The sequence below is a fragment of the Nuphar pumila genome, chromosome 4 (genome assembly GCF_984573655.1).
Source record: "Nuphar pumila chromosome 4, dmNupPumi1.hap1.1, whole genome shotgun sequence".
NCBI classification, from domain to species: Eukaryota; Viridiplantae; Streptophyta; class Magnoliopsida; order Nymphaeales; family Nymphaeaceae; genus Nuphar; species Nuphar pumila.
In genome coordinates, this window is record NC_143252.1 from 39,601,191 (window position 1) to 39,618,754 (window position 17,564).

The window sequence follows — 17,564 nt, forward strand, 5'->3', positions numbered from 1 at the left end:
ATAAAGTAGCAACAAACTGAAACAAAAGAACCGAAAGAAACACCAAAACTAAAAGAACGAAAAGAAGAGCCACTCTGTTCTCAAGTGAAGCCGTAAAAAACCAAGCGTGGCTCTCGTGTCCTCTCAGGAGCTGACAACTTCACTGATCACCTGTCCCTGCGAAAAACCAATAAAGTAGGGTGTCCGAATCGAAATCCTGAGTACATCTACTTCTTTTTGAAACATGTGAGACAAAGGGTTAAGATAAGATATCATACAATAATTTAAGGAAAATGCAAATATGACAATTTATAGCATTTAAGGAAGTTTCCTTGCAACAGTTACAAGTGCTAAGCATGCAGAAACATTAAAGCAGCAGTAGCGAGTAACAAACCTTTAACATGCAATAAGAAGTAAACATCACAGACTCACCATCATGTAATGATGGAGGAAACAATTAAAATATGCACGATCTAATGCATAGCAGAAAAATATATGACGTATGTGCAATGCATGAATCTTTTTATTATCTTTCATTTAAGTTTTCCTTTTCCATATGCATGCCCTATTAAATGCATATAACTTTAAGTTCTTCTTTTTAATTACCATTGCCCGTGGATACACTAAACGGGTATAATCTCTGGAGTTAAGTTTGGTTCCCATGGTAGCTTAGCACACAAGTTGTATTTTATTTACTGGGTCCCAAACTCAGCCCTCGACTGAATTACCTTCGGAACATTAAACCTCTACATCTAATGTCGGAGACACAAGGGACACCCCACTATGAGATTCTCTGTGGGCTCAAACTTCACTGCAAGAACTAAGAAAAGAGAGAGAGAGAAGAGGGAGATTCACAATGGCTGGGGGCGGCACACGTTAACCCAACCTCCTAGCCCTAAACATTATAAATAGGGAAAAATACAAATGCTAAAAAAATTACAGACATGCCATTAATGAAATGACATTGAGCATGTGTTAAAAGATAAAACATAACGTGCGTATGGATCTGGATCCAGATCCAAACGCATACCATATTTTAACACCCTCCCTCAAGTTGTACGTGGTCTTGGAGACCCACGCGAGTACGCCCACAAGTGCCACTTCCTTGGTATACCAAAACAACTGTGTCAAACACACCACCCCCAAGTCAAGTGGCGGACTATTCCTAAAACCGTGGCCAGGAGAAATAACCTCAATATCGGGTTTAAGAGACAAAAATAAAGCCTACGGAGTTTTTGTATCCTCAGAGTCTCCCCAAGACCGGATCTCTAAGATCTTCATTCTTCAGATGGGAGATCCCAGAACGTATATTATATTGTTCTTAATTATTATCATTTATTAACAACCATTTATTGACATTTGCAATACCAGATGCATAAGTAAAAGCAAAAGCTCGCATCCACCCCTGAGAGGACTCTTACGGGACTCCGGCCCGTGAGGAAAACAAGAACAGTGTAGTAGAGTGCAGTACCACCAAGTGTGATTCAAGTGATGCAATTAAGTATATAAGAAAAAGCAACTCAGCCCACGGCTCTCCAGGCCAGTGATGGTTCATTTAGGCCATCGATGAATCACGTCTCAAAAGCCAAGGTAATGTGTTATTTATAACACCAAACTCATGCGCCCAAATGCACGTGCACTCATGCAAAACAAGGCTATTCATAAGCATGAAATTTTCCAAATCATATGCATCCTTGTTATGTGTATTTCTTGCATAAATATGTGTCTCCGTGCCAATGCATACTCCCTTGGGTGCGGGTGCACATGAATATACATAAACCCACCAAATGCGCATGTTCATGTTACATAAGACATTAATAATCTAGCAAACACATGACAACACAATTTCACATGTATTATTGCATAACCACAAGAATGCTCGTTACAATAAAAGTCTGCATATATTAAAATTCACATTTTCTACTGTCAAAACATATAATTCAATATATGTCTGGGCTGCTAGTCGGGTATGTCAACCCCAGACCGGACAACTTGTGGGTTGATTCGACGAAACAGTCCAGCCAACCTTGTCGGCTGGCCCTATCAACACATACACAAGCGTAGTTATATGTGTACACAAACAGCCAACACTTGCAAAAATTCTGGTTTGCATAGCTGTATACAAGCTACCATCTTTTTTTTGTATTAACTATTTCACGGGCCCGCACCCAGCCGACTGGGCCTGCCTCTGCCCTGCTAAAACTCGCCCAGCACCCAGCCGACTGAGTTGGTTGGGCCTGCTATGGCCCTGCCAGCCACTGGGTATTCAATGGGGTAATTACTCTTTGTTTCTTCCACATGCCAGGGATGCAATTAATTACCATCAGTGCTGACCCCTAAGATCAGTTTTATATCTTCAATCAGATAAAACAAATGCATAAGCTAAGTCTGGATGAGTCTATAATGTCAGATACGTAATAGTGCCCATTGTAGCTAACAACTTGGTGCCCTTATCCATACAAGCAAATGATTCAACCATCCTAACATCTATCAAACTTGCGGTATGTAACATTCTTGAGAAAGATTAACTCTCTGTAACTTCAAATCTTGTTAACTGAGTGTAACACTTAGCCACTTGATTTTAAACATTGTGATACAGTACAAACTGGATTTATCAACCAACCAAAATCTTTTAGACATGCCCAGCCGATCGCTCGGCTGGGCCTATTGTCATGGGTATGGCTTGACAGGTCAACTGAACCGGGTTCGGTTGGTCTGTCAGCCGTCACCCACAAAATCTCGATGGTCATATATAAATTATTTTTCTTGAGAAACAATGAAAAACACCGAAAATACATATATGCAATAGTAAAAATCATGGATCCACTATTCCACCATGGATTTCCATAAAAAAGATGCATGGAATCCATCTCCACTCTATTCCTCAACCGATTCACAAAGAGGTACCCGTACCTTAGAACCGACGTTTGAAGGGAAAAGCTCAGGGATGCCGATGGCGAGGAACGACTCAATCAAGCGTCGTCTGATTGTCTGCCGAACATAGGAAAGAGGTCACAACAGGGAAAAGATTTAACGAAAGGAACAAGGGAGGACAACTTCCCAGAACACGGACCTATGTCCGCTGCCCGTGCCTAAGGTCGCTTCTTCACAACGTATGCAGGCTTATCCCCTAGCCCCAAGGCATCCCCACACTTCGGTCTAAGGGGTGCCCATGAGATTTGAACGTAGACCGCCTGCCTAGCAGCGTAAACCCCATCCCACTGCGCCAAGTCCCTTTGGGCCTATGCTACACATCGGCTTGCGCAGAGGGGCGACACCCATGGGGATCGAGCATGCCTAGCAGCCAAGGCCCAACCCCACTACGCCAACCCTTTCTTTGAGTTTTGAACATGCAACATCCCACTACAAGGAGACTTGCACTGACAGCGCCTACCAACCATGTGGAGCCCCGTTGGTCTCCTCGAAAAGAGGGATCAGGTAGGGGCATCACCCCTGCCTGTTGGCCAGAACAAGGGAGAAGGGGCGGCAGGGGACTCCGGCCCCCTGCCGACCCTCGACAGAGCCCCACGGTAGAGGTGGCAAGAGCAGCAGAGGCGCCGCCGACCACATGCCGATTCCTTGACGAGCATAGGGGGTGGGGGTGGCAAGGGCGTCACCGATCACCTGCCGTCCCTCGGCAAGCCCCAAAAAGGGGAAAGAAAAAGGGGGAGACACGACAGGGGCCTCCGTCCTCCTGTCGTCCTCCCGGCGAACACAAAGACAGAGAGGTGGAGAGAAGAGAGGGAGAAGAACGAAGGCATACCTGGATAGGCCGGCGTTGTTGGCTGCTGCAACCAGGGAGGAAAAACGAGAGAGGGGAAGGAGAGGCTGCTCGTGAGGGCCTCCTCTCCCTCGGCGTTGCTTTAAAGGGTGAAAACGGGGTAGACGGTTACACGCTTCCCCCTTTTGTTTATTTTAAAAAGAAAACCCTATCGGGTTACGGATCTGGGCCGAGTCCGACCCGGGTCCGAGTGTTAAAAAAAATACTCTTTTTCTTTTTTAAAAAAAAACCCGGGTTTTACACTACTTGCTAGGTTTCCATCTGTATCAGGAATTTTTTTAGGAAGCATGAATGGCTAATTAGTCATGGATTGTTAACTTCTCATCTTGCACTTATGAGGTGTTTATAATGTTCTTTTTCGTGGGCCATGGGTATCATATCCTTATTTTAATCTCAGAAGTATCTCATTGCTTTGCTACATGAGTTGAATGCCTACATAATACACTACTGAAGCAAGTCAAACCTCCAAACACCAACCTATGATTGGTCATTTTTGGCTTCTGCTTTGTTTTCTTCAGAATAACTTCCTTGCAAGGGCTTAATGCGTTGTATAATGCTTGTACTTTTTGCCAACCCTGTAGTTGGGATAAGGCTTGATGATGATGATAGTCCTGTGCTCATGATAAAAGTGCCTGAACATTTCCTTGAGAAGTAGCTTTCTCTTCTTTTGAGTTTAGGATGACACAAACCATATATAATTGGTGTTTTAGGCAGTATATGTTTAGTACCATACATGGTTGCACATACAAAACCCTGATGCATGCGTTGTACACTATTGGATCTCGTAAAGAGTGATTCATATGCCATATTAGTAAAGTAAAATTTATCATAAAAAAATCATATGTAAATTAAAATCAATCATCAACTCATCCATAGATTAGTTGCTTCTAAAATTGTACCAAATGCATGAAGTAAATTCCATCAGGGTTTGCTGCTAAAATTTCTTAGATGAACAGTGTATGACTTTGTCCCACATTAATTTTGTTAGGTAGTTATCTAGGCTTATGTCTGTTTTGTAATTATAATTGCACATTGTTTGCCAAATGCGTATGTTAGATCAATTAGCGGGACACAGGCACCATTTGGAGTCTGTTGGCCAAAAATGCTGTTGGATATGCAGCAATCCTTGCTAGTGTCAAATACCCATGAAGTGCGGATCAGCTGTCATAAACATGTGGAAGAAAAGCTTGCTAGAAGCAAAAAAAGTGATTAACTCATATTTTCTCTGTTGATAATAGGATCATGTTCTGATGCCTTTCCTTGTCCTGTCATAACGGACATAAAGAAACTAGAAAGAAATTATGTCTGACTTTATGGGACAGTACAGTGGGCATGTTTTCATTTTAGTGTGCTTTCCTACAGTGCATTATTTTTTTATGTTACAGCTGTTCACTTCACTGAAGGGAAGTAATTGCTAATGACACACTTTGCTTTTCTTCAGTAATCACAGATTTGAGAATGCATGTGTGGAATTTGATGAAGTGAACTTAAGACCAACATACAAGATACTGTGGGGTGTACCAGGTCTTCTCCTGCCCTTGGCATCTTCAGGACCTTTTGAGTTTGGAGCTTTGGATAACGATGCATACAAAGCATTATGTGGAATTTCACCTTCTTGACTTACTGCACAATAAATGCATGATTCTGGCTTCTGTTTTTCCAGTTCATATACTTCTTATACTGGTTGTTGCCTTATGTCTGTATCTGCTTCCTGTTGTATAGCATTTAAAGATGCCTGCAGTTATCATGCCAGTAGAGATAATTAGTTATCTGCACTTTCCACATGGAAAATAGGTTACCCCTGGTTCACATTTTTTCATGTATAGATATTGCTATGCCTTTGTAATGTATTAGCAAGTCTGATCCAATCTCTGCTGAAATGGTTTAGGAAAAAGTTGATGCATTGCTCTTATTATTTTACCGTTTTGGGGTCTATCTTTTGTTGAATTTGTTCTGTTTCCTCCATCTTTCTCATTTTATATACTTGATTTTGTGTTTTACATGAATGTACTTACGCCTTTTCTTATGAAAAGGTCCTACAAATTAGGGGTGTCAACGGGTCGGATCTGGTGCGAATCCAAGTGCGACCAAACCCAGATCTGATTTTAGGTGTTGGTATCGGGTTCTGTTTCGGGTCCAGTCGAACCCACCATAAGAAAAACCATACCTGGGTCCTTTAAGAATTACATGAACCGGACCTGTACCATACCCGGTAAAATAACATTTCTTATCTTTTTTATATTGAAAAATTGCGGATCTTAATTGAAACCTGGGTCTGGTCTGAAATTTCACAAACTATACCTGGCTCCATATATTAATCGGACCCTTTGAGTCCGACCTGGATTCTAGTTGGACCTCCTTCTTCTTTATCACCAAACCTTGAACCCATAGGATTTGGTACGGGTTGGGTCCGGACCAAACACGACCCATTGACACCCCTACTGCAAATATGGTGGAGCGGTGTTAGTTTTCTAGTTAATAATTTGATTGGCAAAGATATCCCAGCCAATGACTTTCTTGTTAAACAGTCAAGTCTTCTCTAATGTTCTCGTGTAAGTGAACAAATCCAGCTTGACTAAAATTTAGTCAGGTCAGGCTAGCCCTATAGGGATGAGACTGTTAATATATATATATATATATATACATGCTGATATATATATATATATATATATATATATATATATATATATATATATATATATATATATATATATATCAGCATGTATATCTTTGTGTAAACCGAAATACCCATCAGGGGTATTTCAGTCATTTCCTGTAATAGGCGTCAGCACATTAGGGGCTTACTAACCTTTATTATTATTTTTTTTATTTTCTGCATTTCAGCTGAAATTTCAGTTTTTTCAGTGATGGGACAGCTCCAACTAGCTGTTGGAGCTGCCCCCTCTTGGCTCATTTACTTTATAAAAAGGCCTTGAAGGCCATTGTAATCCTTATCTCTTGGAGAGTTTTTCCACTCAATAATATTTATATTTTGACCCTTGTGTGGGTGGTTTGTATCATTCAATCAAGTATTCTACTTGATTGAAGTGTGTTCTTTTTTGTCCATAAGCGACGTGCTTGGGTTTAAACCATGGTTGCCAGTTGAGGAAGCGGGAGCGGGAAGCGATACGGGAAGCGGGAGCGGGAAGCGAGGCACTTTCAAAATTTTAGGAAGCGGGGAAGCGTGGGACCACTTAGGAGCGATTCGGGAAGTGTCTCTGAAGCGACCTAGGAAGCGTCTCGAAAGCGACCTAGGAAGCGTCTCGGAAGCGAGGGGGAAGCGAAAAAAATAAAAATAAAAAACAAAAAGTACAAAAAAATTGGAAAAAACAAGGGAAGCGAGGGGGAAGCGTGGGGGAAGCGAGGGGGAAGCGTGATGGGAAGCGCGCTTCCCATTAAAGGGAAGCGCGTCCCCCATTAAAGGGAAACACGTCCCCCATTAAAGGGAAGCGCGCTTCCCAAAAAAGGGGGACGCTTCCCCCCACGCTTCGGAAGCGCGACGTTCCGCGCTTCCGAAGCGCGCTTCGGGGAAGCGCGCTTCCCCTTTTAGCTAGGCGCTTCCGGTAACCCTGGTTTAAACAGAGTTACCGGAAGCTTCTTAGGTAGGTGGGAAGCTCGCTTCCCGGAAACTCGCTTCGAAAGCGCGATACTCCTCGCTTCCGAAACTTCATGGGAAGCTCGATTCCCTTTAGCTTCTTCTATATACTTTTCTCACCTTTCTTTTCATCTTTTTCATGTATTTTCTCTCACGCTTTCACTCACTTTCCATGTACTTTAAATTGATAACCATCATTGTTAGATTTTAACAAAAATTTAATTCTTTTATAGAAAAATCATGAAATATAAGAATGATCAATTTTATTTTAGTTTTTATTTGTTTCTTGTTTGATTCCATATTGCTTCATTTTTTATTCAAATTTCAATTTTAAATTGAAACTTCGCTTTCCGCTTCGTATAAATTTTAAAATGCCTCGCTTCTCGCTTTCACTTTCCGTATCGTTTCCTGCTTCCGCTTTCTAGTTTGACAACCTTGGGTTTAACTCATTTCATTACATGGTATCAAAGCTTTGGTGCTCCAAAAGCAATCTTTCAAGAGGGAGATCGTGATAACATTAAGAAGAGGATTGTGAGCTTGGCGAGTACAACAATTCGTGGATTGTTGCATCGGGAAGTGCACCATCTCTCAAACAATTGTGTATTACATTCATTTCCTCTTCCTCCTCTTCTCTTTTTCTCTTTCTTTATCTCTTTTCTTTTTCATTGTAAAAGAATGGAGAATGAAAGGAAAGTAATAGTCTCCATTCCCGTACGCTTAAATGATACAAACTATGTGATGCTGACATCTATAATAAAACACAAAATATGGGAAAAGGGATTATGGGGTTTGGTGGACGGGTCCGAAAATGAACCTAAACTCATTCTTACTAAAATTGAGAAAGGGAAGGAAGTTGCCCTTCAAGGACAGGAAATGGCTAAAGCCGTTTTCGATTATGAAAAAAAATAGAAAGAATGGAGGATGGGTCATTCTAAGATAAATAGATGACTCATCAATAGTGTGGATATTCATAAATGTTTTAGCTTAGCGAAATTTGATTTCACTAGTGATGCATAAAAATATCTTAAAGACATGTATAGTCTTAAAGATATCGCCTACATATGCAATGCTCAAAATAAGGTGAGAACCATGATTCAAGGAGATGAGTATTAGAGAATATTACAATGCACTCTCTCTCCTTTGGGATGAATTGGCTCTTCTTGAGCCAAAATGGCATTGTCCTCAAGATGTAGAGCTCCGTAAAAACCAAATTAAAACATAGCATTTCTACAAATTTGTGAATGGGCTTAGGCTCAAATTTGAGGGAACTAAGTCGGCTCTCCTTCGTAGAGGAGGTGTGCCATCCATAGTCGAAACTCTTGAGGCATTGATTATGGAAGAAAATAGATTAAAGAAGTCATCCATCTCAAATGATGAAGAAATCGTGCTTGCTATGTCAAAGCCCGGTAATTACATTAGGATTTACAAACCTCTTCATTTTTTAAAGAATAAGAATGGGAGAAACCCCAACAAATATGAAATGAGTGACAAAAGGAGTGATCATGAGTACAAAAACAGTGGTAAAATCATATGCTACTATTGTTATGAACCAGGACACATCAAACCCTTTTGTCCAAAAAGAAAAAAAAAAGATCACCGAGATGATAAGAGAGTTGCTTCCGTTGAAAGAAGTGATGTAGACAACTCCAAATGCATCGACTCACTATCCTTGGCTCAACTAATGGAGGCGCTACAACCAATGTTCAAAACTCAAGCCTCTTTCTTCTCGGGGGCGGCCGTATCCACAAATGGTGACCCTGGTAAGACTTCTTGGATCTTAGATTCTGGTGCTTCTTTTCACATGACTCCAAATGAATCCATATTATCCTTATGTCATTCTAACCTAAATAATTCGTATGTTTCAACCGTCGATGAAACATCCTTAAAAATCAAAAGTCTTGGGATTTTTAAAAAACAACTAAATTTTCATGTACCAAATATTAGAGTTGTGCCAAAATTAAATTTGAATCTTTTATCCATTTCACAAATTGCAGATCATGGTTGCAAAATATTATTTTCATCTAATGATTGTTTAATACAGGATCTCCAGTCCAGAAAGCCAATTGGGCAAGGCCATAGAAGAAGAGATCTCTATGCGATGGACAATCTTGAGTTATCAAAACAATCTTTTTGTAATTTTATGGAAAAGAAAGATATATAAAATTGACACAAAAGATTATGACATCCTAGTGTGTCCAAATTATAATTGTTTCCATTTCTTACTAGTTATAAAGAAAATGATTTGGTTCGTGAAGATTGCATTCTTGGCAAAATGAAGACTTTACCTTTTGAGCAAAAACACTTTATATCCAAAAATCCATTTGAGTTAGTACATTCGAACGTATGGGGACCGGCTCCAGTTATATCCAAAGGCGGGGTATCATACTATGTTCTGTTTGTGGATGACTATAGTAGACATTCTTGGATCTTTTTCCTTAAGCAAAAATCAGAAGTATTTAATTCCTTTAAAAGATTTCATTACTATGTAAAGACTCAATTCAAAACCAACATTAAAATTTTTAGATTCGACTCCGGGGGGAATTTGTATCAAAAGAATTCAAAAAATTTCTTGATCTAAATGAGATTATTTATAAAAAATCTCGCCCATTTACTCATCAACAAAATGGACTAGCTGAAATAAAACATAGACATATTGTTGAGACTGTTAAGACTAGTCGACTATTAGTTATTTTCAAGTGTTTTATCCTTAAAGTTATTTATTTATTCTTAAAAGATGGTTCTTTAGAATTTTACAAATAATGAGGGACCTTGTAATTTGTCTTTTAGGCTAAACCTCTATTTAAACAAGAGGTGTTTAGCCCTAATCATGAGTTACGATTTTTCCCTCTCAGCTACTCTCTCTCTCTCTCGGTTCCTGTGCAGTATTGGATTTTTCCACATGGTATCAGAGCAAAAGGTCGTGGGAGCGTGAACCCGAGTTCGATCTGCACCAAAAAAAATGTGTGCTCTACCTCTTTTAATTTGGGTGGCATAGATCTATTGTCTGACAAGAGTCAAGACATAAATCTGTAATCAGATCCATAGAGCTCGGTAATATCTCTATCAACTAGATAGTGTATCGTCAAATATGGGACACAAACCTGGAATAGATCCATAGAGATCGGTCAGTTGTCTGTCATCTGGATTGTGTATCGTCAACCGTGATGCGCAAAAGCTGTGATTTTAGTATTTTCTAATCTGAAAATAATTTATCAATTGGACCTGCATTCAGTCGTGAATCTGAAGAAAATCCTATATTGTTAATCCTGGATCTGGATGAGAAAAGAAATTTTTGTTATTCTGTTGGAACCTTTCGATCCATCTGGGGTTGCCGTGAATGGAGTATCGCATGTTTCAAATTTGTTTATGTCGTGAATCCTGTACTGTGAGCAGTCTTCATCAGAACTGTGTTGCCGTAAATGGAGTATCGCATGTTTCAATGTTTTATATGTTGTGAATCCTGTACCGTGAGCAGTCTTCATCGAAACTCTGCTTCTAACAAAACAGTGATTAAATACACAGAATTTTTGGTCGTGGTGAGACATGACGTGGAGGTTTTTTTTTGGTTGCTCCTGTAGAGGTGTTTGGAATGGTTCAGATCTGATGTAGTGAGTCTTCAAAATATCGTGGGGTGTCGTAGCTTATGCAGTGTGTCGAACTTACTGTGGGTTTGTAACATATTCAGATTCAATCTGATAAGTTTTTCTTATTTTTTATTTTTGTCGTACATTGCAGCAATGTTATCATTTATTCTAAGACTGAATCTATTGGGGGAATATAAGGCTTTTGCAAAATTTCTTTTTCTTATGGGTCTTCGGTGAAATTAAATGAAACCAACTATGCCAGGTGGTCCAGAACTTTTATGATGTAAGTATCTGGACATCGTAGAAAGCATATTTTGCTGGAAATTGAACCGAGTGATAAGGTGGAAAAATATGTTACTTGGGATGAAGATAATGACATTGTTATGTCATGGATCATGAATAGTGTTGAACCTCATATTGCAGATGGTCTAATCTATTATAATACAACTAAACCGATGTGGGATAATCTTCGAGATACTTACTCTCAGGAAACAAATGTGAGTCGTATTCTGCAAGTTGAACAAGAAATATATAATTTGCAGCAGGGAGATCAAACATTGGCCCAGTACTATGCATCCGTTAAAGCTGCCTTTGAAAGGCTTAATGCTCACATGCCTCTATGTTGTTCAAAGCAAAAAGGTCATCAAGAACAGACTATGGTTGCTCGGTTCCTCACAGGGCTATCTTTCGAATTCTCGGTTGCTAAAGTCCAACTGTTAACTGGATCTGATGTACCTATTCTAGCTGATGCATACAATCGCTTGAGCAGACTTGTTTTTTCTCTCCCACAATCTCATCCTATATCCCAAACATCTGCCTTAGCTGTTCCTTCTGGTTATGGTCGTGGAAATACTCTAAACATTAGAGGACGTGGTCGTGGAAGAGGTGTGGGAGGTAGAGGTAAACTTCAATGCACATTTTGTGGAAAATCAGGACACTTAGAAGACCGTTGTTGGGATAAACATGGACGACCTGCCTTTCCTGCATGGAGGTCTAATGTTCCAAAAACTAATGTTACAAAACTAGAGGTAGCAAATGCAAATGAAGTCTCTTCTCCCCATGACTGTATTTCCCTTAGTCGTGTTGAATATGAGGAACTGGTAGCTCATCGTCCTTAAAGCTCCTCTTCTCCTGTAGCTGGTGTGGCCTACGCAACAGGGAACCATCTTCATCTCAATGATAGTAAGTCGATTATTGATTCAGGTGCATCCAGACATCTGTGTGGAAATTCTCATTATTTTTCAGATCTAAAGGATATTACTGCTCATCGGGGAGTCTCATTAACAGATGGGAGCTCTTCTCCGGTGGTTGGTCAGGGAAATGTTTCTATATCTTCTTCCTTGCAGTTGAAAAATGTTCTTCATGCTCCTTCATTTCCTCAAAGTTTACTTTCAGTGAGTTGTCTTACAAAAGAGCTAAACTGTAGAGTGATATTTGATCCTGTTGGTTGTCATTTTCAGGATTTGCTGACGGGGAAGAAGATTGGTGGAGGCTATGAAGAAAATAGAGTCTACTACTTATATCATCCAGTAGGGAATTTGCTGCAGTCGACTATTCCTCGAGTCCTCTTTAGTGACATCGTCGTCTTGGTCATCCTTCATTGTCAAAGCTTCGTCATGTCATTCCTTAAATTCCGTCTACTACTTTATTTCAGTGTGAAGCATGTCAGTTGGGCAAGCATCATCGGTCCTTCTAGTCAGAGTCAGTCCAGTCATAAGGTCTTTGAACTTCTTCATGCTGATGTATGAGGTCCTAGTAAGATTCCTACTAGGACTCAGTGTCGATATTATCTTGTTATTTTTGATGATTTTTCTAAGTTGTCTTGGGTGTTCCTAATAAAAGAAAGATCTGAAGTTCCTAGTATTATTAAGTCATTGATTCTTGAAATAAAAACTCAGTTTGAATATGTTGTTAAGATTATCCGCACTGATAATGCGCTTGAGTTCAAAACAAAAGCCTTGTTGCAATTTTATCAAGACCATGACATTCAACCTCAAACCTTCTGTGCCTATACTTCCCAGCAAAATGGGGTGGCTGAGCCAAAACACAGGCATTTTCTTGATGTAACATGTACCCTTATGATTCAATCTAATGTTCCTGCTTCCTATTGGGCTGATGTTATTATCACAGCCTGTTATTTGATCAACCATACGCCTTCATCATCCGTGGAAGATAAAATTCCTTTGCACATCCTGAATCCCAATGCTCCTCTTTTCTCTTTCTCGTCCAAAGTATTTGGGTGTATTTGCTTTGTGCATAAACTTGGACCTGACAGTGATAAATTAGTTGCTCAAGCAATTAAATGTATTTTTATAGGTTATCCAAAAAACCAAAAGGGCTATCGATGTTATGACCCTATTTCTCATCGGGAGTATGTCAGTGCAGATGTATCTTTCCTGGAGTCCGTTCTATATTATTCTCATACTGGATCTCAAATGCAAGTTGATCTAAATAACTCATTTTCCCTTCATGTTCCTCCTTTCCCTTTGTAATCTGCACCTCCATTACCGGGTTCCACTCTACCTTCCTCACGGTTTCACAATCTCCCATTGGTATATGTGCGTAGAGCTCCACCTCCTTCTGAGCCCTCTGCTTCTTCTTCTCCTGAGGTAAGTGTTCCTGATAACAATGATCTTCATGTTGATGATAACAGGCCAATAGCTCTACGTAAGGGGATGCGACAATGTACCTTATATCCTATATCTCATTTTGTGTCCGATGCCAGAATTGGAAGTCAGATGAACGCTTTTATTTCCGCCTTATCTGCTGAAACTATTCCTTTGAACTATCAACAGGCAGAGCTTGATAGTAGATGGAAGCAGGCAATGCAAGAAAAAATTGATGCCTTATTGTCTCAACAGACGTGGGACCTGGTTAATCCCCCAGTGGATGCAGACATTGTTGGATGTAAATGGGTATATACCATTAAGTACCACTCAGATGGTTCTATTGAAAGATACAAGGCCAAATTAGTAGCAAAAGGTTATACTCAGACATATGATGTTGATTTCTTTGAAACTTTCTCTCCTGTCGCACGGATGGGTACCATCCGTCTAGTTCTCTCTATAGTTGTTCACCATGGATGGTGTCTGTGTCAACTAGATGTGAAAAATGCATTTCTATATGGGGATTTATCAGAAATAGTATACATGCAACAACCTCTTGGGTTCGAGGTTGAGGGGGAGTGTCAGAAGGTGTGCAGGTTAAAAAAGGCGATATATGGTCTGAAACAAAGTCCTCGTGCATGGTTTCAAAAGTTGTTTGACGTGATGTCAAAGTTTGGCTTTAAGCGGTAAGCGTCACACCACATATTATTTATCAAGAAAACTAACTCAGGTCTAGTTGTTATGGTGGTATATGTGGATGACATCATCCTTACATGAGATGATATAAACAATATTGCAGCTACAAAGGCTCATCTTCAAAAGCATTTTGTTACAAAAGATCTTGGTCTTCTTAGATATTTTCTGGGTATAGAAGTTGCCAGAAGTAGTGAAGGCTTGGTTCTGTCTTAACATAAGTATGTTCTTGATTTATTAAAAGAGACAGGAATGTTGGGAGCCAAACCAACAAATATTCCCATGGATCACAAAATTCAGTTGTTGGAAGAAGGGTCGAAACCTGTGGATAGCAAAAGTTATCGCTCATTAGTAGGGAAGCTACTATATGTGACAATGACTAGACCGAATATTGCTTTAGCAGTAAGCAAGATTAGCCAATTTATGAAAAATCCGAATAAAGTACACTGTAATGCTGCAATGATGATTCTCTGGTACTTAAAATCTCCCCCTCGAAAAGGGTTATTATTCAAGAAAGGGGGGACCCTGGAGATAGTTGCCTACTCTGATGCTGATTATGATGGATCTGTTAAGGATAAGAAATCTACTACTGGATTCTGTGTGTTTATGGGAGGTAATTTAATTTCATGGAGAAGTAAGAAACAAACAGTGGTTGCTAGGTCGAGTGCCGAATCAGAATATAGGGCTATGGCCCAAACAACAACTGAATTGATGTGGGTTCGAAATGTATTAAATGATCATCAAGTGAAGGTCTCATCTTCTATGGTGATGATGTGTGATAACAAGGCAGCTACGTATATAGCAAATAATCCTGTGTTTCATGAGAGGACAAAACATATTGAAGCTGTCTGCCACTATGTAAGAGATATGGTTCAAGCTCGACATATCTCTACCAAGCATCTGAACTCGGAGGATCAAGTTGCAGATATGTTTACAAAGCCTTTTGCTAGGCCCAGTTTCTCAAAATGTTGCAGCAAGCTGAGCATGATTGATATCTATGCTCCAGCTTGAGGGGGAGTGTTAAGACTAGTCGACTATTAGTTATTTTCAAGTGTTTTATCCTTAAAGTTATTTATTTATTCTTAAAAGATGGTTCTTTAGAATTTTACAAATAATGAGGGACCTTCTTGTAATTTGTCTTTTAGGCTAAACCTTTATTTAAACAAGAGGTGTTTATCCCTAATCATGAGTTACGATTTTTCCCTCTCAGCTGCTCTCTCTCTCTCTCTCTCTCGGTTCCTGTGCAGTGTTGGATTTCTCCACAGAGACCACTAGAACACTCCTTATATCAAGACATGTTCCAAAAGTGTTCTAGGTCGAAGCCGCTCTTACGACAGTCTATTTGATAAATAGAATGCCCTAAAAGAATATTGAAAATATATCTCCTATTGAAAAATTGTTTAAAACATCTCTCGATTATAAAAGGTTAAGAGTCTTTGGATGTAAATGTTTTATTCTTACCCATAAGAATGACAAACTTTTTCCAAAAGCAATCCCTTGTGTCTTTTTAGGCTATGTCGAAAATCAAAAGGAATATAGATGTTATGACATAGAAATGAACAAATTATATATTTCACGAAATGTTATTTTTCTTGAAAATGAAAATGGTTTTTGCAAAGAAAAGATCCAAGAGAATTATGATTATTTATTTCTTTTTTACCTTGTCAACGAAAATGAAAGATGTTAAAACATTCATAATGAGCATGGGAGTGATAATGAAGACACTCATGATCTTTCCATACAGACAAATGATTGGAGCTTTGTCTTACCTTTCTATTACTCGTCCTGATATTCCTCATGCTATTAACTCTGTCAGTCAATTTTAGCATGCTCCCACTATAGTACATATGAGTGTTGTAATGAGAATTATTAGATATATTAAGAATTCCATTAGTCATGGATTGTTTTTATCATCCTCTTCTTTGTTAGAAGTCATTGCATATTCTGATTCTGACTAGGGAGGGGATGTAAATGATAGACGCTCAACTACTGATTTGTGTCTTTGTAGGTGATTCTCTCATCTCATGGCAATATAAGAAGCAACATAAGGTGTCTCTTTTCTCCACTGAAGCTGAGTATCGCGCCATGACAATGACTACATCTGAATTAGTGTGGTTGCGACAACTGCTAGAGGATTTGGGGATTCATATCTCAGGACCTTTCAGACTATGCTATGGCAAAAAGAGTGTCGTATACATTGCAGACAATCATACATTCCATGAGAGGATGAAACACATTGAAATGGATTGTCACTATGTTCGTGAAGAATTCCTGAAGAAGACTATCACATTGCCTTATGTTCCATCAGAGTACCAACTTACGAACTTCTTCACCAAAGCACTTCCGTCACCTAGATTTCACTTCCTATTTGGCAAACTCTTGGCTGTTCCACCATGAGTTTGAGGGGGGGGATGTTAATATATATATCAACATGTATATCTTTGTGTAAACCAAAATACCCATCAGGGGTATTTCGATCATTTCATGTAATAGGCGTCAGCCCATTAGGGGCTGACTAACCTTTAGTTTTTTTTGTTTTTTTTCTGCATTTCAGCTTTTTCAGTGATGGGACAACTCCAACTAGCTGTTGGAGCTGCCCCCTCTTGGCTCATTTGCTTTATAAAAAGGCCTTGAAGGCCTTTGTAATCCTTATCTCTTGGAGAGTTTCTCCACTCAATAATATTTATATTTTGACCCTTGTGTGGGTGGTTTGTATCATTCAATCAAGTATTCTACTTGATTGAAGTGCGTTCTTGTTTGTCCATAAGCGACGTCCTTGGATTTAGCTCATTTCATTACTGAGACAGGTCCATATGGTTAAGTTAGCTCCTTGCTTCCATTAGTAATTTGAACTGTCACATGGGTACGGGTACGGGTGTAGGTACGAGTATGGGTGTGACACGGGTGCAGAGAATTTCAAAAATTTTGGACACGGGGACACAGTTATATGGTGTAAGTTTTATGAAAATGTTTTTTAAAATAATATTTTTATTCAAAATCAAGTGAAAGTCAGACACCAAAAATATAAAAATCGGCTCACACGAGTGGTGAAGTTCGGGTCGATCTCAGGGAACAAGAGATACTTGTATTCAAACACACAACTACACTACTCTTTATTGCCAAAAAGAAAAAAAAATCAATTAAATAAAAGACTGCCCTACGCAGAGGGCTTAAACAAATAATTAATGTAACGACCCCAACTCATACCCCTTGAAAATACGATTTTTTTTTAAAGAGTTGTGAAAATCTTCCTAGAGACCTGGGGTCCTTACAGTTCCAATTTCAGCTGGATAACCACATATCACAAAAGAACTTACATTTATCAT

General features: G+C 39.4%; 1 protein-coding gene across 2 annotated transcripts in view; it reads left to right on the top strand.

The window, feature by feature from the left end:
• LOC149840067 (DNA mismatch repair protein MutS, type 2) overlaps positions 1-17,564 on the top strand; it is a 122,242-nt gene that overhangs the window by 87,494 nt on the left and 17,184 nt on the right. For both annotated transcript variants that reach the window (XM_090003021.1, XM_090003022.1), the window contains exon 16: positions 5,202-5,284. In XM_090003021.1, the coding sequence (XP_089859147.1) occupies positions 5,202-5,284 (83 nt within the window). The remainder of the gene's footprint in view (positions 1-5,201; positions 5,285-17,564) is intronic.